The sequence below is a fragment of the Macrobrachium rosenbergii genome, chromosome 53, assembly GCF_040412425.1.
Source record: "Macrobrachium rosenbergii isolate ZJJX-2024 chromosome 53, ASM4041242v1, whole genome shotgun sequence".
Taxonomy (NCBI): Eukaryota; Metazoa; Arthropoda; class Malacostraca; order Decapoda; family Palaemonidae; genus Macrobrachium; species Macrobrachium rosenbergii.
The window spans coordinates 13,406,756-13,429,630 of NC_089793.1; the positions used below are offsets into that span (position 1 = coordinate 13,406,756).

The 22,875-nt window shown below is 36.9% G+C and overlaps 2 protein-coding genes across 4 annotated transcripts in view; one reads left to right on the forward strand and one right to left on the reverse strand.

Moving 5' to 3' along the window:
* Positions 1-22,875, forward strand: part of LOC136834306 (zinc finger protein 888-like) — a 145,770-nt gene that overhangs the window by 15,032 nt on the left and 107,863 nt on the right. The gene's annotated exons all lie outside the window — the stretch shown is intronic.
* On the reverse strand, positions 2,706-19,348 carry LOC136834081 (cuticle protein 7-like). 3 transcript variants are annotated; one of them, XM_067096343.1, is made up of 3 exons: positions 19,329-19,348; positions 17,148-17,300; positions 2,706-3,128 (listed from the first exon to the last, which is right to left on the reverse strand). In XM_067096343.1, the coding sequence occupies exons 1-3, from the start codon at positions 19,338-19,340 to the stop codon at positions 2,844-2,846; spliced, it is 450 nt and encodes a 149-aa protein (XP_066952444.1). In that variant the 5' UTR covers positions 19,341-19,348; the 3' UTR covers positions 2,706-2,843. The 3 variants fall into 3 exon arrangements, with proteins under 3 accessions (XP_066952444.1, XP_066952445.1, XP_066952443.1); XM_067096344.1 differs by lacking the exons at positions 17,148-17,300; positions 19,329-19,348 and adding exons at positions 4,476-4,616; positions 5,514-5,613 and having other exon boundaries at positions 2,713-3,128; XM_067096342.1 differs by lacking the exon at positions 2,706-3,128 and adding an exon at positions 15,669-16,096.

Consider the following 22,875-nt stretch of genomic DNA (forward strand, 5'->3'; position numbering starts at 1 on the left):
ATAACATGCAACTATTTGCGGTTTCCAATCACACTTTACCATTAAAATTGAGAGAAGTTGGAACAACTCTTAATCATATATTATATACGTATAAATACATACATGCATATATGTACATATATATATATATATATATATATATATATATATATATATAATATATATATATATATATATATATATATATATATATATAGAATCAAGGACATTCAGCTTTGATAATGAGACAGATGTCCTGAAACGTTAGTAATAAGAAATGCCGTTACCGTGGACGTCTTTCTCTACCCTTGGTCCTGCTTCCCTCTGTTGACAGCAGCCGCCTACCCCTCAGATATATATATATATATATATATATATATATATATATATATATATATATATATATATATATATATATATATATATATATATATATATATATATATATACATACATAAGAAGTGTTTATTTTAGGCAAAATATCTGACCACTTTTTGGAGATGGGGAAAGTTGTGTTGATTTTATCTCTGCAGCCGTGTGTATACCGTTGTAGTAGAGGACAGCAAGAGATGTGGTATGTCATAGCATAATTAACTCTCAGCGGTAAGGTTAATTACATTCTCAGGTGCGTCATCACCCAGCTTGAATGTGACACCTGTGAGGCCATTACTTACGTACTTACTCTGGTAGTCAGTTATTCGGAATGCTTGTTTGGTGGAAATAGTTTATTTTGCTTTTCTTCAAGGCTTTTCGAATTCTCTTTCTGCTTCCGTTTTCTTTTATTCATGTTAAACTTAACGCTTTACTTTAAGGCTCTGAACTCTTTCTGCTTCCATTTTCTTTGATTCATATTAAGCGTAACGCTTTGCTTTAAGGCTTTGAAACTCTCTTTCTGCTTCCGTTTTCTTATATTCTTGTTGAGCATATCGTACTTTAAGAGTCGGTCTATGGCGTCCTTCTGGGCGTAACTACTTTCTTCTATCCTAACCTTCTTTTCCCTTACGTCCATCAGTGGGCTGCTGCAAACAGTTTGGTGATCCAGACTGGTAGGATGGGTTGTTAAATGCATGGCCGTTCATACCTAGAGTTCATTTCCTATCTTGGCTAGTTATTGTGAAGGAGCCTTTGCTACCTTATGCTATAGTTCAGCTCAGGGTCAATTTTGATATTTTTTTTCTTGGTACTCTTGTATTTAAGATTATTGAAGTTCGTGAAGAATATTCCCTTCTGAGGCCTGTATGGTTTCTTTTCTTTATGGTTTGATTCTTCTGCCTCTGTATGGTGGTTCTGCTTGTTGTGGCAGTCTTCCTCTTGTTATATGGCAGGAAATGGAACAAATGCTAATTTGTAGGGTCGTGCTTTTGTTGATGTGAACTGAATTTGGTACAGGGGATTTGAGGTCAACACTTTTCAAGCTTTGATTATCCAACTTTGCTCAGGTTTCACATAAAATTATTCATATATCTCGTCTGGAGAGAGAGAGAGAGAGAGAGAGAGAGAGAGAGAGAGAGAGAGAGAGAGAGAGAGAGAACTTTATTATTAGTTTTTTTTACTTTGGAATTATTAAAGAGGGCTCCAATTAAGCAAGTTTTGGAATGATCCTCCCTCTTCTGTTCTTTTAATTCACAGTCTAATCCTTCGGGCCAGCCCTAGGAGAGCTGTTAATCAGCTCAGTGGTCTGGTTAAACTAAGGTATACGTAACTTACTCACACGTGGTCTTGCTCTAGATAATTAACCAGTGGTTTTTCATATAGGTTAAATATAAACATTAACTATGCTACATTTACGCATTTGTAAGTAAGGAGGAGATGAATGAAACATGAGTAAGTTTGGTGGTCTAGTGTTCGTGTCCATCATCTGCAAGGGAAATGTGTTTGGTGCTTCGTTGGGGAAAAGGTTCATATTCCAGGTTATTCTAGTTCCTCGTTGGAGGAGTCGGTAGAGTTCTCGGCTAGCACTCTGCTAGGCCCGAGTTCGAGTCTCCGGCCGGCCAAAGAAGAATTAGAGGAATTTATTTCTGGTGATAGAAATTCATTTCTCGCTATAATGTGGTTCGGATTCCACAATGAGCTGTAGGTCCCGTTGCTAGGTAACCAGTTGGTTCTTAGCCACGTACAATAAGTTTAATCCTTCGGGCCAGCCCTCTCTAGGAGAGCTGTTAATCAGCTCAGTGGTCTGGTTAAACTAAGGTATACTTAACTTCCAGGTTAGTCAATAGGTCCCTGATATATATTCATTTTCCAGTGCACAGTTAGTGATTGATGATGTTTACCATATTGTTACGTCGTAGAGTAACTCAGTGGAAGAAAAACTACAGTAATGATATTTTTTTAAGGAAATTTCTTGTTTGCAGGTTTTTTCTTCAAATATTTTTGCAAATACTCAACTAATGCTTCTATTGAATGCAGCTATATATATATATATATATATATATATATATATATATATATATATATATATATATATATATATATATATATATATTTATATATATACACATGTATATATATATATATATATATATATATATATATATATATATATATATATATATATATATATATATTATAAGGGGTAGTGGGATGAATATGGGGTATCAGAATGAGTGGCACCCTCATCTCTGGGCAATAATGAGCACAAGAACAGATTATTACGTATAGTTTCCCCACTTCAGCGATAACAGCTGTTAACCTTAGATATAATTCTTTGTAAGAATCCAGCTACAAGGAGAAGTTAAAAGACTATTTTACACAAAATATATCTTTAATGGCACGCTCACAGGTGTCATATTCAAAAGATAAATAGAGACGGGGACCAGGAACGGAAGGACATGAAGGAAAATTCGGCGGGTCGTCGATTTCATTTACGCGTATGTTGGAGCGGGGGCATGGTACCTAGGAGCTGGGTTATAGGAGGGAGCTGGGCCGTAGGCAGGGGTGTCTGGGTACTGGGCTTCTCCCTTGTAAGTCACCTCAGCGACGAGGCCGTCGCCGTTGTCGTAGTAAGTGACGGTCTGGATGCGCCCGTCGGGGAGGTTGACGGTGTAGCTACCCTGGGTGTTGTAGCCGTCGCGGGATTCCGTGTGGCCGAAGTTGGCGCCGGAGTAGTCGTCGGCGACGCCGTAGTTGAAGGTGTACTTGGGGGGTTCCTGAAGAAGAAGAAGAAGGGATAAGGGATTAAGCTGTGACTAGGGGTCACGAATATTGTTGCATGAATAGACACATGAATGAAAGTATATTCAATACATTAAGTACGTTTATTTTTCAAACCTGTAAGGGGTAACAGTAAACTGGACTGGCATACGCATAATCGTTTGCATGAATGGCATGTTTATCCATGCTTGAGTAGTTATAGTATCTCTCTCTCTCTCTCTCTCTCTCTCTCTCTCTCTCTCTCTCTCTCTCTCTCTCTCTGTGCGTGTGTGTGTATGTGTGGGAAGTTCATTTTTACTGTAAGCCGAGTCGGTTTAAATATCCTTAAGAAATACATGCACCTACTGTACAGCCAGTATCACTGACTTATATCCATTCCTTTTGTCAGTGTTACAGTATCTTTCTTATGGAGTTCTGGCATTGATGAGGTAACTTGATTAGTTACGCTATGAAGCATAATTTTTTGGATATTGACTCCGGAAGCCGAAAGTACTGGCTGGGAAGATCAGACTTTGTAAGATTTGCAGAGAGATAATTCTATACACGCCACGCCTTTTTCTTCGTTATAGCATAATGTTTATGAAAACTGTTTTACTCTTCACTTTTTTTTACCAGCATTTTGTAAGAGAGTAAGTTGAGAAAAATTTTAAGAGAATAGCTGATAACGAATATTTCCAACTACAGTATTTTGTTCTATGATATTAAAAAATCAAACAGAATGAAAAATGAAATCCCCAATAATTTTACGTAAGAATGCGTATTTAGTGATATGGACTCATGATTAAACATCTGCAAGTTCAGAGAGAGAGAGAGAGAGAGAGAGAGAGAGAGAGAGAGAGAATGTCTTGAAAGGATGGAGGTTCAGAGTGAAAATGAAGATTGGAGTAATCCAACTTCAGTTATTTTTGTGACCAATGGAGGCGGGGATTTTTGTAAATATTTAAAGTAAATTTGCTTGGGACCCTTGAATTCAAAGTTTATTTTGCGACCACTTGACGAATGAATTTTTGTGTCCTCTAGATGTTTTGTTCCATGGGACATGCTGTGACCACTGTGAAGGGCATTTTGTGACCACTTTGGAAATATCTGCGACCACAATGAATTTATGTGACCACTTACTCTTTTCTTGCCAGCTCTCTATCGTCTGTATTGAAAGTATATTGTGATCACCTCTGGGGATCCTTGAGTTCAAACAATTAATTTTTGACCACTTGTCGAATGAGTTTTTGTGACCACTAGATTTTTTTTTCCATGGGGAATGCTGTGACCACTCATGAAGGGAATTTTGCGACCACTTACTTTTTTCTTTCCATCCTTTACCGTGTGTAAGGGACGAAACTTACGTCAGGATATGCGGGTTCCTTGTAGGAGACAGGGGCGTTGTATCTTGGTGCGGGAGGGGCGTAGGAGGGAGGGGCGCCGTAGGCTGGTGGCAGCTCGGCAGAGGCCAACACGATCCCGCAGGCGACGACGACGAGGGTAATCTGGATCACAAAGGGCAAGATGGTCGAATATTTCTGATTTTATAACTGTCAAATATAATGTCATTTTAACCAAAGGTATTTTTGCAAGCCATACAAAGTAACTTGTTAAAAGATATTTGAATACTTATATTTTAGTATTATTTCATATAGATAAGTGAATTTTTAAAAATATTACAAGAAGCGTAGAGAAAATGGTGTATGTTAGAATTATTATATTTTTTCTGTAATTTTTAAAATATATCCTTTGATTTAACGGAAGAAAACCGTTGTAGGTGTATCAGAAATATATATATATAAAATGAATCATTACACGTTTGTAAGAACATTTTTTAATTTTCCCGATAAACCGTAGTCGGCGATACCCTTCAAGATAATCTAATTGATATTCGACTGTTTACTTTGCATCTTACTGATACAGCTGTAACAACTGCCTCTAAATCACCAAAACATTGAAACTGTAATTTAGTAAATTTCCCCGGAGGAGCACAGATAAATTTTCAACAATTTTCCGTGAGACGCTGAAAACTTGGTTCTCTCGTAGTAATCACAAGAACTAACACTATCGAATGAAATTAGAATTTACTTATTTTTCCGATGTTATATGAAATATATGAAAAAAAAATTTTTTTTACGTGCACTGACAGAATGAAAAGAAAAATATATGGCGGACCAAAGGTAGCAAACTTTAGACTTCATCGACAGAATGCAATACAATGAAATTACTTGTAATAATGACCGGAGACAGCGATTCTCTTTAGTCAACAGCTAGCAAAAGAAAACGGCACCTCGACAGTGAGCGAATAGAGCACACATTTGAAAGAAAACGGTGACCACAAATCGCGAGATTTCCGAACGGCCAAACAAAAAACGGGAGAGATGATGTAGTACTGTATATACCTGGAGAGACATGGCGTTCGTTTGATGATGACAGGCATTGCACGTCAGCCTTTATATACCTCAGACTTTCGCTCCTCCTCCACCACCCCAACTGTCTCCCTCGCACCTTCAATCACTGCTAAAGGTCGCGCATGATTAGATGATTAGCGTTTGCGAGTGCAGTGACGCAATCGGTGCCTGAAGTTGCGCTGCGTCAGTTTTATTTGGCACACCGGAAAATGCTTTCAAGATGCTTGGGTGTGCATTTTGGAAATGCCCTTCAGTTAACTGTGGTAGGGACACAATTTTAACTGGTAAACTGATGACAGGAAGTTTGTGGAAGGTGGGCGTAATGTATAAAACTCTTAACAGGATATAAATTTACGTCTCTTTGCTTATGTCACAAACGCACACACGTATACATGCGAGTATGTGTGTATGTATATATATATGCATATATATTTATATGTGATTATATGTGTTTAGTATGTGTTTGTACCCATATATCTTTCTATCTGTCTATATATTAAACACCTACATATATATATATATATATATATATATATATATATATATATATATATATATTTTATATATATTATATATATATACACATATACTATATATATATATATATATATATATATATATAAATAATATATATATATATATATATATATATATAATGTGTGTGTGTGTGTGAGAAAGCATCCCCAGTCCAGTGATTAGGTAACTTGCTCACTAGCTAGTTCCTGGGTTTAATTCATTAAACATTTCATAATATCCACATGTGCGTCCATTGCCCTTAGTAGGGGATTATCACACCCGGGTTGGAGAGGAGCTTGTGGTTAATAACCGTATCTATAATGATGTGATGGGAACCGGAAACTTAACACCTCCTGGACCACAGGTTCTGAGATGAAAAGGTGATACAGAACGAATATATATATATATATATATATATATATATATATATATATATATATATATATATATATATATATATATATATATATATATATATATATATATATTATTGCAGGTATAATTCAGACTTTCTATCGCCTTCCATATTAAGTTATGGCGAAGGTTGATCATGACACCAGAGCCTTGGTTGAAATATCACCACAAATAAAGAGTAGTAACTTTGGGTAATGGATAACCAGCACGCTGTATTTTGGTTCCCTTTCTAGTCTAGACCCTCCTCTTAGCTTTCGGCTATTTAGAGTAATCCGACATAGTCTTTTTGTTTTTCATCCATTTCTCTTCACACGGTCAGCTACAGTAGTCTTCTTCTTCTTCTTCTTTCGACCTTATTAGTCCCACTGTATAGCAGGGTCGGCCACTCCAGTCAACTTTCTCCATCTATTTCTATCCCTCGCATCTTCCTCCTCTAGTCCCACCTCACCCATATCCCCCCCTGACCACATCCATCCAACTGGTCCGCTGTCGTCCGACACTCCTCCTCCCCATCACTGGCATGTTCTTAGCTCTCTTGATTGGTTCCACCTCCTCTCTTCTTATTACATGGCCATAGTATCCCATCTGTGACAGCATTTTCCTTTTCTAGATTTAGTGATGTAATTTGATTGTCTAATAATGCTTTCATTGGTTTATTCTAAATATTTAAATAATCGTTGTCGCAGCTCGTACCTCCAACTCGTTGTTAAGCAGCTCTAATTTTTTTTTATAAGTATTATTTTGGCCATTAACCTAAGGTTCTTCGTGACTACTTAGCCACTGCTCCCTCGACCATATTTTTTTTTGGATAGTTTAGATCACTCATCATCCCCTTAACCTCGTTTTGTTTTGCATAATTGATTGAAGTTATTGATGGCAGCTGGGTCATTTAGTAATTTTATTATAACTGGTGGTCGCTGTAGGGGGCAATGCCATCAGTGCACCTCATGCGGTGTACTGTAGGCACCACTTCAGGTTCTTTACAGCGTCCCTTTGGCCCCTAACTGTAACCCTTTTCATTCCTTTTACTCTTCCTCCATTCATATTCTTTTTCTTCCATCTTGCTATCCACCCTCTCCTAACATTTGTTTCATAGTGCAGCTGCGAGGTTTTCCTGCCGTTACACCTTTCAAACCTTTCAGCTCTAATTTCCCTTTCTGCACTGAATGACCTCATAGGTCCCAGCGCTAGGCCTTTGGCCTAAATTCTATATATTCCATATAACTGGTGGTCACCATACGACCGATGTTCTTTCAACTTGGGTTGTGCCTTAGTCTTAGTACACTTTCTTATGTTAATTTATTATTTTTGGCTTTTATTTTTTATTGATTTGTTTTTATCTGTTACTATTATTATACATATTGGTTTACCACTTATTTGTAAATTTTGATTTATTGTTTTTAATAATCGAAAGTCTTGTTGTCCTGTCATTCAAGAGTATTTTTTCTGTGCTGTTTTTGTTTGTTTACTTAGTGTTCTGTTTTACTGAAGATCGCTATGTAAGCTCATGGCTTCCCGGTTCGTTCTTTAAGAATGTAATCTATTGCAAATATTAATGGTACATTATAAACGACAGCCTCTGCATTTTCACAGAGACTAAGAGCCGATAAATCTCGTCATTCTTTCCTACCATTCACTTCCAGAAGGAGAAATTCTCTGTATTCCTCTGTGTTTCCTGAATCCTTGGAAGAGGCAGGTTTCTCATCATTTGAGAACGAAAATCCATGAACTTTTTGAACAGCGACAGAGCTCAATTAGGGCAGCCGTGCAGGTCTCGTATCTTGACCGTAAAAGATTACATTTTCCCATAAAAGGTGATGTTCGAGAAAGTCACACCTAGAAGGAGGACGTAAATAGAAATTACATTTGCCCTTCAGAAGTTTTCCTCTCTCCCACCAGCGGCTCTGTGCGCTGTTTCGAAGTCTGTTTAATCGCGTAGTCAATGAAAGTCCCAAGCTCCTCTAAATAGGATGGAAAAAGCTCGTGCATTATGTCATGACGAAATGTTTCGAGACGTACAAATTGCCGTGTTTGTCTCTCCGATGGCAGTGACCTTCCGAACAACACCCTGTGCTTTTCTTGGGTTTCGTTAGTCATTAGCTTCTCTTTTACATTGTCACGTTCGGGGTCTTCCCGGGTCTCTCGCCGCCCGAATTTCCTCTCCTTTTCTTCTTCTGCATTCTTGAGGAATTGGAATTTGAGGCCACAGAAAGTTCACGATCGGGCTGTGTACACCTTACTCGAAACTGTCGAATGTCTTAATTCGTTGTCTTGGGCAGGCGTAGAATTTGTGATTTGGAATTTTCGGTATTGTGTTTTGCATTTGTGGAAGGTCTTGTCAGTCATGCAATTCATGCAGGTTAGCGGATCTTAATCGCCTTGCACATTCGTGAACTCTAGTAAAAAGTTATGGATTCCTCTATAGTGAAAAAGTACGCAGTTCCATGCACTGTTATAAAGCATGCATATAAAACTGTTCAGAAAAAAGAACAGTTTGAACAAATGCATTTGCAATATTTGATATATACCTTACAAGAAAAGTGAATGTTTTTCCATTATATTTATTTTGTGATGTTGCTTGTCTTGAACACGAAGCCGAAATTTATGTTTGACAAGGCATTTAATGTTGCATTCTGTCCACTCATTTTGTTGTTATCTTTACGTTAGTGAAGAATCTTAATTCAAACGTTTGTTCAGAAACTGATAAAAAAAAAAGATCAGTTGTTGTGAGAATTCTTAAATTCTGCAAAGTGAGAGGAGCATAGGAAGTCCAACCTGGAACTCAATCTAAAACACTTAAAAATATCTTTACGCTAGTGAAGAATCTTAACAAAACTGATACAGTTGTTTGATTTTTGCAAAGTGAGAGGAGCATAGAAGTTGAACCTCTATCTAAAATACAACGTTCTTTGATTTTTGTGTCATTAAAAATGCAAAAATGTAACATTCCATTCCTTCGTTTTTCAACCCATTAAACAATATACACATCGATAAAAACGTATTTTCGTTGATTTTCTTACCTTGATGTTAGTGGTCTCATTATTGTACATTAGCTTGTTCGCAAATCCTTGCATAAAAAAAATTGTTTTATTATTTTTTTTACAAGCTTTCAATTCTGCTTCCAGTTTACTGAACTTGCTTTGTGGTTTCTTTTTTTTTTATGTATTGTCAGTCATTAAGTTCATAAATATTCATACATTTTTTGAAAGGTATAATACGTGCATCTCTTCCGATATAGACCTTGGCGAATGAATGAATAGATTCTCAATAGAAATATATATATATATATATATATATATATATATATATATATATATATATATATATATATATATATATATATATATATATATATGTGTGTATATATGTGTGTATATGCATATGTACAGTACACATATATATATATATATATATATATATATATATATATATATATATATATATATATATGTATATATTATATATGTATGTGTATATATATATATATATACATATATATATATATATATATATATATATATATATATATATACATACATACATACATAATACACATGCAGACATGCAAGGTTTTAGTATATTTTCGTGTATATACAAGAGTTGTTCAATACATTAGTCGTTTTGTATTTTGTAATATCAGTTTAATTTTTAATTTTTATGTCGAACGGAACGTCTACGTACACGCGCTTGGCGCATACCTAAAATTGCGACCTTCAAGGCGGCGGAATCGTGTAATATCCGTACCGTATTTTTCCTCGTTATTTTCACTCTACTCCCAAGGAATTACGATGAAGCTCCAACCCTTTTTTCCCACTGCTTGCTGTTAGTATGGCGGGTGGCTCCCATGTCCGCTATGCGCTCGTTAATATATCGTTGAAGTGGGAAAGGTAAATCTGATTTTTATACTGTAATGTTGTTTTCGTCTTTGGTAGATATTCTCACCCACGAGAAAAGAGTGTGGATGTTTATCATTTTCTGCCGCATAGCACATTATACTATTACACGGTGTTTAATGCACTGCTTCTGCTGGTTATTTACTACTATTTTTTTTTTTTTAATGAAGTCATGGACGATCGTAGGGATGGGTTTTTTTATAACCAAAATTAGGAGTCCAGGTCTTTCAGTAGGAAACTGCCTTTAAAAATATTTAGAGAGTCAAAAGATCATTGCCCCTGGCTACTCTACACAGATCTTTTCCCCGTAGCGGGGTCAAGTGCCGTCAGTGCGCCTCACGTGAGTGCACCGTAGGCATTACTAAAGGTTCTTTGCAGCTCCCTTCGGCCCCTAGCTGCAACCGCTTTCATTCCTTTTACTCTGCCTCCATTCATATCTTTCTTACATCTTGCTATCCACCCTCTCCCAAAAATTATTTCTTAGTGCAACTGAAAGGTTTTCCTCCTGTTACACATTTCAAACATACCTACTCTTAGTTTCCTTTTCAGCGCTGAATGGCCTCATAGTTCCCAGTGCTTGGCCTTTGGCCTGAACTCTATATTCCATTCCATTCCATTCCAGAGATCTTGTGAACGTGACCAGTACACTTAACTGCACTGAATGACCTCATAGGTCCCAGTGCTTCGTCTTTGGCCTAACCTCTATGTTCCATTCCATTCCAGAGATCTTGTGAGCGTGACCAGCACACTTAACTATTTTAGAGCCATTCATCATTCTGTAGCATTATCTTTAGAAGGCCCTCAAGGGAGAAATAATAGCGAAGTTATATTTCTAACTCAGCAGGTCATTCATTTTCATTTATTTGTCGCGTCTGTCTGCTGGGAACGTGTTTATATCACGGTCACGAGACCTGCAATTTATTTACTGTTTCGTAAATTCGTTGTTCTCTAATGCACTTTTCTCCCTAATTTCTCAAGATTATATTCTTCTTTGCTAATTTTTCTCTGGATTAGAAAAAAATTACTATACGTACTTTACCAGACATTGCTGTCAAAAACGGGATTTTTTTGGAGGGCGTCCTTGGTGATCGTAATACTAATATTAGTTTGAAGACATTAATCAGAAGGCAGTGGTTATGCCTCTCCCTACTCAAATTCACAGCATTTTGTGACTGGTACGTTTTTAGTATTTTTATGATTTTTTTTTACAAAATGTTTGCTTCAGTCTTATTTCTTTTATTGCACAAATCTTTTTTACTTTGAGTTAATTAAGGGTTTTGTTTAATATGATGCAAAATACTTTATTTTGATGTTTTCAAAAAGTTAGTAACGCCGTTTCATATCCCATCATGCTTCTGCTGGTAATGTATTTTTTTTTTTTTTTTCATGGACGATCGTAGTAGGCCTACATTATTACTGACTGTTGACCCTGACTAGGAGGGATGGTTCCTCATTGCCAAAATTAGGATTCAAGGTTTTCCAAAGTAATTTGTCTAAAAGCATTAGAGAATCGAGAAGAGCATTGCGTTTGGGCACCCCATTGTCAGAAATATTATGAGTGTAACCAGTGCACATACCTGTTCCGGAGCCACTCATATGTCGTTTGCATCATCTTCAGAAGGACCTCAAGGAAGAAATAATGGCGAAGTTTTGCCTCTAATTCTGCGACTCATTCATTTTCATCTTGTTGTCGCGTCTACTGGGAACGTGTTTACATCATGGTCACGAAACCTGCAATTTATTTACAGTTTGGTACATTTCCTAATCTTTAATCTTCTTTCCTCCCCGTTTTTCTCAGCATTATATTCTTGGCCGCTGTTTTTTCTCCCAATTAAAAAAACTACTTATTATACGCACTGCATCAGACATTGCTTCTGCTCGGTAGTTTAACAGTGAAAAACGGGAGTTGGAGGACGTCCTTGGTGATCGTAATATTTGCAGTGCTTGAAGACATTAATGAGAAAGCAATGGAAATGCTTCCCTGTACTCGAGTACGGACCATTCTGTGACTGGTACGTGTTCAGGTTTTTTATGAAAATTTTTTGTTGCGCAAAATGTTTTCTTCAATTTTATTGTTTTTTTTATGGTGCAAATCCTTTTATTTATTAGAATTGATTAGGGTTCTCGTTGACTGTAATACCAAATAGTTCAGTTAGACATCTTAGTAAACTTTGTTTCTTATCCCATCATGCTTGTAACGTTTGGATATCACAGGCAAGTTTTTATTTCGCGGTATTTTCGCTATATTTAATTGGGAACACCTTCGTTATAACGCTGTACAGTATTTATCAAGTAAATGTTATCTGTTATTAGGATAGGCGTACGGAGAGACTCTCTCTCTCTCTCTCTCTCTCTCTCTCTCTCTCTCTCTCTCTCTCTCTCTCTCTCTCTGTTTGTGGTTTAATCAGTAGCACATTCAGTTCACACCCGAGGAACCTGTTCTCAGTTCCCTTACTGGATAATTGATAATTGTGTGTACACGTTTCATTTACAATACAGAAGGTGTCTGTTAACCGTAAACAATGAATTATGTACATAATCGAAGTCGGGGATGGAAAGAGAGAGAGAGAGAGAGAGAGATTAGATCAAAATAACAGACATGAAGGATCTGTGCTTCGTCAAAATGAATTCCGTTATAACAAAGTTGAAAATGTAAGGACCTCGACGGGGTAATCGTCACTGTCTGGAAATAATTCATCAAATACCTCTCTCTCTCTCTCTCTCTCTCTCTCTCTCTCTCTCTCTCTCTCTCTCTCTCTCAGCTACAAGGTGCCCTAATCGCTAGTTTAGTAGGCTAAGAGTACGAGGATTTTCAGACCGCAAAAAGTTTCCATGAGACCGGCGGAGGTTACTCTTTCCGAATGGGCGTGGGGTGAGACAAGGGCGTTTAACTTGCAATCACATTCCCGTGTAAATAAGGCGAATGTAAATAAATTGTTGCCTTCTGATCCTGTCTCGTTTAAAGGAAAATAGCAGTTGAATATTTTTTTTAACTTGTCAATTTTTGAACATGCCATTTACTGCCTTCGAACTTAATGCTTGTCTAAACAGTCTCCTATTTCTTAAGATTTTTTTTTTTATGAGAATTAAAAAAACAGAGTGAGAAAATTGATGCCTTCGTTTAACCACACATTTTCTCACGGCCAGTGGACCGAAACGCCAGCAATTATATGTAATACTTTTTTAGATCTTTATTGACGCAGTCAGTTCTTTTTTTTATGTCGTTAAGTGAAGGAATGTGTGTGTTTTATTTAACTGATGGTTGTATGATATTAACCAGTCACCATTATACTTTTTTACAAAGAGAAGGCAGTTTATTTTTAAGAAAGAACACTGTTGAATCACATTATTCCGTAAATAAAGAAAGAAGCAAAATGATTTTGATAATGTTGATAATAACGCTCAGAACGTAATCTGTCGACGTGTATTCATGGCGTTTCATTTTGGTCATGATTTTTGGAAAGAAATCAGAGTCGAAAGTTCGTTACAGAAGTGCATGGGTGTAGTCTTCCTTATTCTGTAGTATTCCTATTTATTTCCTTACATGATGTTGACAGAGAGAGAGAGAGAGAGAGAGAGAGAGAGAGAGAGAGAGAGAGAGAGAGAGAGTGAGTTTATGCCACTGTGAATCAGGTACGGTAGTGTTATGATGGTGGCTAAGGAGTGTCAGATGATTACTATAAATATAGAAATCAAAGGGAGTGGTTAGTGTTGCAAAGCACGAAATAATGAATGAGCCGTTCAACTTTTCTTCAATATCACTGTGTATTAATATTAACTTATTATATTTTAACACAGATGATATCCTTTCGGAGAAAGATGACTGGCTTTTCCCTGTGAAATTCTCGCCCGACCTTTTTAGTTTTCTGTAAAAGAAAACTATTTTGCCGGCTTTGTCTGTCTGCACTTTTTTTGTTCTCCCTCCTACTGAGGCTAGAGGGCTGCAAATTGGTATGTAGGTCATCCACCCTCCAGTCATCAAGCATACCAAATTGCAGCCCTCTAGCCTCAGTAGTTTTTATTCTATTTAAGGTAAAATTAGCCATAGTCGTGTCTGTGGCACGATATAGGACAGGCCCCCACCGGGCTGTTGTTAAAGTTTTGTGGGCCGTGGCTCATACAACATTATACCGAGACCACCTTTCGGTGGCCTTAATTATACGCTTTAGCGGCTGTACAGAAAACCCGATTGCGCCGAAGAAACTTCCGCGCACTTTTCACTTGTTTACTTCTGCTGTCGGTAAAGTAGTTTAAAATTCACTTGATCGTAAATTTCTAAGAGGTTTGTAATCGGACACTTTCTGTTCTCATCGCTATGGTGTCCTCAAGGCAAAACCTATTGGGAACCTCCTTTCCTGTTAGCTTTCTCTGGTCACCATCGTTATAATAGGCCTTGGAAAATCAAGTTGCCTTTCATGATACCTTAAAGGTCTTTTCAAGACTTAACCAAACTCCGTACTTTTAGAATTGCAACACCAATTTGTAAAGAGAGTATTTATCTTTTGGGGGTGATTTACTGTTCAAGTTTTTGTCAAGCTTTATAACCTACCTCGTCTACTCAATTGCATGCAGGAAATCTTAGATCATATCTGAACGGGATGTATGTAATTTACATGTTCATTCATCCATCAAGACCATTTTCCTGTTCATGATTTTAGTCTTCCTTTCAGTTCCTCACTTCCTGTACTGTATAACTTGATCATGAAATCAGTTCTCCACTTTCAACATTTTAGGTGTTCAAAACGTTTAAAATTTTCTTAAATACAGTACAGTTCCTAATGAGAAAATGAGGTTGATTATTTCAGTGCTGTGCACTCTTCTCTTCATCCCTGTTAACCATCCCTTTCTGGAGTATGATGGTGAATCTTTTGTTTACCTTCTTTACAGGACCAAATCAGTAGCAGTTTTAACTTTGGACTTTTTCCACCATCAGGAAATTGGTTTCTTTTTCCTGACAAATACTATTTTAGCCATTTTAGGAGAGTGGAGGTGCTTTTTCTTCTTTCCTGCCTGACTTCGTAGCACCTTGTTGGTCACAAAGTCTTATTTTTAGATGCGGATGTAGGTCTTACCATAGTGGTTTGGTTCGTTGACTATCAAACAATATAAAATTCTCCCTTTCATGTATTTTCCCCCGTCCATATAATCTTTCCCTTTTCTTGAAGTGGATTTACGATTTAAGATTCCACGGTCAGTTAGTCCCTAGTCCCTTTTTTTTTTTAACTTCCTTCTGCAAGATTTAGGTACACAGAGGCCTTTGGTTGCCCCAAAAAATTTGTTCAGACAACTGAATAGTGAAAAGAACCAAGTAAAAATCCGAAAATAAATAAAAATATTTATTCGATGGCACGTGTCATCATCCGTCAAGCCACGTTGCAGAGTAGAGCAGAAACAATAATAAACCTCGTAAAAATAAATAATATTTTCTAGGGTAATTTGATCCGTTTATGCGTATGCTGGGATTATAGGAGCAGAGTAGGCCGGGGCTGGTTCATAAGCTGGGACGGGAGCTGGCTTGTAAGAGGGAGCAGGCTTGTAAGCAGGGGCGTATTCGGGGTACTGAGCCTCTCCCTGATAAGTCACCTCAGCGACGAGGCCGTCGCCGTTGTCGTAGTAAGTGACGGTCTGGATGCGTCCGTCGGGGAGGTTGACGGTAGCTACCCCGGTGTTGTAGCCGTCGTGGATTCCGAGTGGCCAGTTGGCTCCGAGGCTGTCGGCGACGCCGTAGTTGAAGGTGTATTTGGGGGGTTCCTGTAGCATGGAAGACAGAGTACAAGATCCTCAGTAAAGACGCTAAGAGACAATTCACCCTTACTGTAAAGTCTTCCATGGCAGAAAAGTTTTCCCTGTTCAGAAAATCTGCCTTGGGTATAAAATGTACTCTGGCTATGTAATATCTTCTGGCCTGACTGAAAAATTTGCCCATAACAGGAAATTTGCATTTACTGTAAAATCTGCTATGTCGATAAAATTTCCCCTGACCGTAAAATCTGCTTGAAAATTGGCCTTAGCTGTGGAATCTGCACTAGTTATGCAATGCCTTGTGGCCTAAGAATTAAAATAACTCGGTTATAGATACACATAACAGGAGGTTAATATTTAGAAACAGAAACAGGTTTTTCCTTCACTAATACGGTGATTGATTGATACGAATAGCACCTGTCAGTGAGATGATTACAAAGTAATCGATCGGTGGGTGTATGTTTTATATTGAGTAAGTATGATAATATATTAAGATATAGTCGCAGAGTCATTTTTTCCTTATCATTGGCGATTGCAAAGTAATCGATCGGTGGATGTATGTTTTATATTGAGTAAGTATGATAATATATTGATAGTTTTTTTTTCTCCATTTTTGCCAAGAAAGAATTCTGAACTGTTCGAGTAATTATCGTAGCCATTTGGAAAAAAGAATAATTCAACTTATTTATAAAATCGTCATCAGTTAATGCATACCAGATGAAGAGAATATACTGATTAAGGAAATCTACGTAAATATAACTTTTCATACAAATATCTATAACAAAATCATGCCCTTTTTAAATTCCTGTATCATGAGGTGGGAAAGTGTCACAGCTCAGTTTTGTGGATTAGAAGAGTCTGTTAAATTAAAGATAAAGTCTAAGGGATAAGAAGGGACAACACACTCTTCATGTCCAAAAATGGAATATGTTGATACGGGAGAATAAAAATGATTCCATATGCTATTTACAAGGTAGAGGATCCCTAAATATTGGTGTATGGGGCAGTTTGAATCATTGTTATTTGGTACTAGAAAACTCATCTGAATTCAGGTCCTTACATCAGGGTACACAGGCTCGTTGTAGGAGACGGGGGCTACGTATTTCGGTGCGGGTGGGGCATAGGCAGGAGGGGCGTAGGTTGGAGGAGCTCCGTAAACAGGGGCACGGTCGCCGAAGGCCAGCACCACCAGGGAGGCGAAGACGAAGGCGATCTGCGTTCAGATGGAAATTGTTTTAAAGACTCGTGGAGAATGATTGATTTCAAATGAACAGACACTTGCCGAAAGAGTTTCGACTTTTCTTGGTTATTCGAAAGATGAGTTTACATTTAGCTTCATTTAAGAGTCTTATAGCGTGAATGGGTCTATAGTCAGCTTCATTTAAGAGTCTTTAGAGAGTGAACGGGAGTTTGAGCTTGAATGGGTCTGTATTCTGTCTCATTCAAGTGAGTCTTGTAGCGTGAACAGGTCTATATTCAGCTTCATTTAAGAGAGATTTAGAGCGTGAATAGGCTTGTATTCAGCTTCATTCAAGAGTGTCTTTTAGCATGAACGGGTCTATAGTCAGCTTCATTTAAGAGAGAGAGCTTGAATGGGTTTATATTCGGCTTCATTTAAGAGTCTTTTAGGGCGAACAGGTCTATATTCAGCTTCATTTAAGAGAGTCTTTAGAGAGTGAATAGGCTTGTATTCAGCTTCTCTCAAGAGTGTCTTTTAGCGTGAACGGGTCAATATTCAACTTAATTTGAGAGAGTTGGAGCTTGAATGGGTCTATATTCAGCTTCTTTTAAGAGAGTTGGAGCTTGAATGGGTCTATATTCAGCTTCATTTAAGAGAGTTGGAGCTTGAATGGGTCTATATTCAGCTTTTAAGAGAGTTGGAGCTTGAATGGGTCTATATTCAGCTTCATTTAAGAGAGTTTGAGTTTGAATGAGTCAATATTCTGTTTCATTCAAGAGTGTCTTTTAGCGTGAACAGGTCTGCATTCAGCCTCATTAGGAGAGTCTGTAAGCTTGAATGGGCTTGTATTTACCTCCACTTAAGAGTGACTTTTAGCGTGAACGGGTCTGCATTCAGCTTCATTTGAGAGCCATAGAGCGTCAGCGGTCTGTATTCCGCTTCTCTTGAAGAATCTTATAGTGCACCCGGGTCTGTGTTCAGCTTCATTTGAGAGAGAATTTGAGCGTGAACGGGTCTATATTAAGTTTCATTCAAGGGTTTTAGCGTGAACAGGTCTATATACAGCTTAGTTTAAGAGTGAGTTTAAGCGTGAACGGGTCTATGTTCACTTTCATTTAAGAGTTTTAGCGTGAACGGGTTATATGCAGCTTCGTTTAAGAGTCTTTTAACGTGAACGGGTCAGTGTACAGCTTCAATTAAGAGTCTTAGTTTAAGAGAGAGTTTAAGCGTGAACGGGTCATGTTCCTTTTCATTTAAGAGTTTTAACGTGAACAGGTTTATATTCAGCTTTATGTAAGTCTTACAACGTGAACGGTTCTATATACAGCTTCATTTAAGCGAGTCATTTTAGCATAGCGTGAACATCCCTAATGAAAACTGAACACGCTTGCACGCTCACAGAATTCGGATATACACACATACACTGGCTGTTCATTCACAATAACGGTGCACAATGTTTATAGGAGAATTAATTTGTTTTTGTCTCGTACATGAGATTAGTTATGTTTCTGTAATCTGAAAAACATTGAGAAAATTATATGTTGTTATTCTTGTTGAGTTAGTTTAAAGCGATTTTTTTCATTAACCGTAAAATGTTTAATATCCAGTATCGAACCATGTTTTGCAGATTATCAAATGTAGTGAGATTAACTAAATAAAATAAATAAAACGTATAATTAAATAACATCGTACGCGAACTCTCTCTCTCTCTCTCTCTCTCTCTCTCTGTAACAACACACATTAATATATATATATATATATATATATATATATATATATATATATATTATATATATATATATATATATATATATATATATATAATATATATATATATATATAAATATAAATATAAGTATATATAATGTATAAAATATATATATATATATATATATATATATATATATATATATATATATATATATATATATATATATATATATATATATATTAGTACACATGCACATGCACAAAGAGTCACAAGCAACTAAAACTGACCACAATTCTAGCACCACCAAAATTTAAACACTGGTCTGTTCCACCGCAACCGGGCTACCGTACCTGGAGAGACATGTTGGTCGAATGATGTCGACCTGAGTGGGCCCACGCCCTTTATAGTCTGCCAAAATGACTTTCCCCTCCTCCTCACCTTCGGTCGTTGCTGGAAGTCGCTTGGCACTGAAAATAGAATAACAAAAAGAGAATTATAATAAAAAAGTATTACGTGCTTGATAACAGGAACGAGGTATTGCTTGATTCAGGTAACCGGTTGCTCCGGTCATCTAAATTGCAATGATATGTTTTGTTGGGTATTTTGTAACTTTTTTTTATTGCCTTTTCTCACGAGTTCATAATAGAATTAAGACCTGAGTGTATCGCTCCTGTAATTACGGGGACTGAAATCATTCCTCATTGATAAAACAAGTGAATTGCGTGATGCTCGGCTTGTTAATATCAGGAGCTCGGTCTAGGACCGTGATCAGGAGGGTTAATTCTAAGTGCTTCACTAAACCTACTAATTCATTCCCCTAGTGATTTTTCAGCCTTTTCTTTACGCATTCATTAGTTGGCTGATTTGTTTTGATCCATATTGTACAATACTTTTTGCATGCTGGAAATTGTGGTGGGAAATGTTGACCCATTTGGCTCGTTCGTGGGAATGTACGCATGCTCAAGGGTGAGTAATAATTTGACTGCCAAGCAGACGATAATCATGATGATTATTAATATACAGCGAACATATTTAAACAGTTACAGTTAGTAAAATCCTACTGGGTTGAACAGTATTTTTGTGGCAATGCTTTTTGGGATGTGCTTTGAAACTTTTGATGTAGAAACAGATTTAGGATATTGTGCCGATCCACAAAAAATGGCACCTTTCTCTTTGAAATTACAAATAAACCACATACATACATACATACACACATACATACATACACACACAGAGAGAGAGAGAGAGAGAGAGAGAGAGAGAATGTAATTGCTTGAATGCATTTTAAAATCAAGATTTTTAAACTTAAATGCATTTTAAAACCAATCATTTTACATCCCAAGAAGGTTGAAATCGTAACACCAATTTGCCCCCGAGTGGCATCGATCCTTTCACTATAAAAGTCATCATACCTCGTAATAAATTTCTAGGCGTTCATTTCTTCCACTCAACTTTTCGCTTTTTTTTTTTTTATGTGAGACGCCACTCCCAGCTTTTTCTGACTTCCTTTCCTTTTTTTTTTTTCTTTCACGCTCATTCATCCTTGCCTTTTTTTCCTTTTTTTTTATTTAAGGAATTTAATAGACCAACCGGGTCTCAGGAGGTCACGGCCACTTAGCAAGCGTAAATGACTGCGCTTTTATTGGCTCGAATAGAGATCCTTGTCATTCTTCCAATTTTGTATTTTTCTTTTTTTTTTCCACTGGGGTCGTATCTCTGACAATGGTTCTTCCACCGATTAGCTGACAGAGAAAAGGTGAAATGTCTAAGCATATAACCTCAGATTAATGATTTCCACTAATCGCGCTCACAGTCTTCATTTGACGTATTCCTTCTTCTTCTTCTTTTTCTTCTTCTTTTTCTTCTTCTTCTTCTTCTTCTTCTTCTTCTTCTTCTTCTTCTTATTATTATTATTATTATTATTATTATTATTATTATTATTATTATTATTATTATTATATTAATTGACCGAAGGCAACAAGATTTAATGTTTAGGCATAGAGGTCCATTGATTAATATCTTTTCCTCATTATTATTATTATTATTATTATTATTATTATTATTATTATTATTATTATTATTATTATTATTATTATTAATTGACCGAGAACAATGAGGTTTAATGGTTAAGATTAGAAGTCCATTGATTGATGTTTTTTCACATTATTATTATTATTATTATTATTATTATTATTATTATTATTATTATTATTATTAACTGACTGAGAGCGACGATGCCAAACATGTAAACAAAGATTCACATCGGTTAATATTTTTTCACTAGTTTCAAATTTATGTTCAGTCGACTTTTGTAAAGTTCTCACATATCCACCGTAATCGGTAGATTGTTCAAAGGCACCGTGAACACTGAAACTATGAGTTTATGACGTACAGAAGAGTCGTTGAAGGGGAGGGATGTTGGAAAGTGTTATTTGCCTTTGTTTATCAAGAAACTGTGACGCTTAGATAGAAGTTGTTAAGTATATCTTAGTTTAACCTGACCACTGAGCTGATTAACAGCTCTTCTAGGGCTGGCCCGAAGGATTAGATTTATTTTACGTGGCTAAGAACCAACTGGTTGCCTAGCAACGGGACCTACAGCTTATTGTGGAATCCGAACCACATTATGACAAGAAGTGAATTTCTATCACCAGAAATAAATTCCTCTAATTTGTATTGGCCGGTCGGAGAGTCGAACGCTGGGCCAACAGCGTGCTGGCCGAGAGCTCTACCCACCCCTCCAATGAAGAACTGCCTGGATAGAACTTGCTAAGTGCCAACCTGTCGACTTCTTTCCTTACGTTTAGGGTTAAACCCCTTCCGTTCTTCCTTTCCTTTTCCCTCTTTTACTTCGATCCTCACCTTGAGACCTTAAGAAGGATATTGGGCTGCCGATCCCATCGGCCTCTGAAAAAAATTCTAATTACCTGTTTTGTTCCAGAGCAATATTTAAAGATTCTCAGGGGAGATGGCGTCTATTTTCACATTGTTCCCACAATTTGGTTGCCTGGACGTGTTTTTGGTTCTTTCTTCTTTATATTAGGAGTTTATTTTTATCCTCCGTTTAGCAGGTGACGTCATAAGATTAACATTGCGGACTTTCCAGAGCGACCGTAAACTGTTACCGAACAACCTCGGGCGTTGTCTTTACTTTCAGAAACCCATTTGTTCTCATCCTTGTCGTCATAAACATCATTATTTTGTTACGCAGAAAGTATATTTTAGTTCCTCCGCCTTTTTTTTCCAGTCCATGTAATCACTTCAGACTTTTGAATTACGCATGCAAGTCTATGAAAAGATGGTTGTGTTAAACCGCGAAGTATAATCTTGCCGCGTCCGAAACAGAATATTTCTGGAAAATTTATAGTTGATGCTGCGGATTACAAACAAAATCCACAGCTTGCATCATGCGATCAGTGTATTCCTCCGGTTAATGTTGAAGAGTACTTGCTATAATTTTTTTAAGTTAAAATTTCAAATTAAGGTTTAACAATTCTGCGACATCAAGATCCTTTGCTCATATTTTTAAAATCAAAAAAAGAATATCTATCCAATACCGCATTGGTTCCGTGGCATCTAAATATACAAAATGTACTCGCAGGAAAAGTGAAAGAAAATTCTGAATTCACATTACTTATAAAAAATAATACATAAGCGTAAAATTGCAATAATTGCTGGTTGTACAAAAGTACGTATTACATCAACAACCCACATTGTGAAGAGTAATTCATTGTTATCTTAGTCAAATTTACTCCGTAAGGGGGGGATGTGCCGTCAGGGCACCTCATGTGATGCACTGTAGGCATTACTTGAGATTCTTTGCAGCTTGCCTTCGGCCCCTAGCTGCAACCCCTTTCGTTCCTTTTAATGTACATCCTTTCATATTCTCTTTCTTCC

Coding starts and splice junctions, on each gene's coding strand:
- LOC136834081 (XM_067096342.1), bottom strand. Junction 16,097..17,147: donor ACGAGCCTGTGTACCCTGAT/GTAAGGACCTGA, acceptor TCCATGCTACAG/GAACCCCCCAAATACACCTT.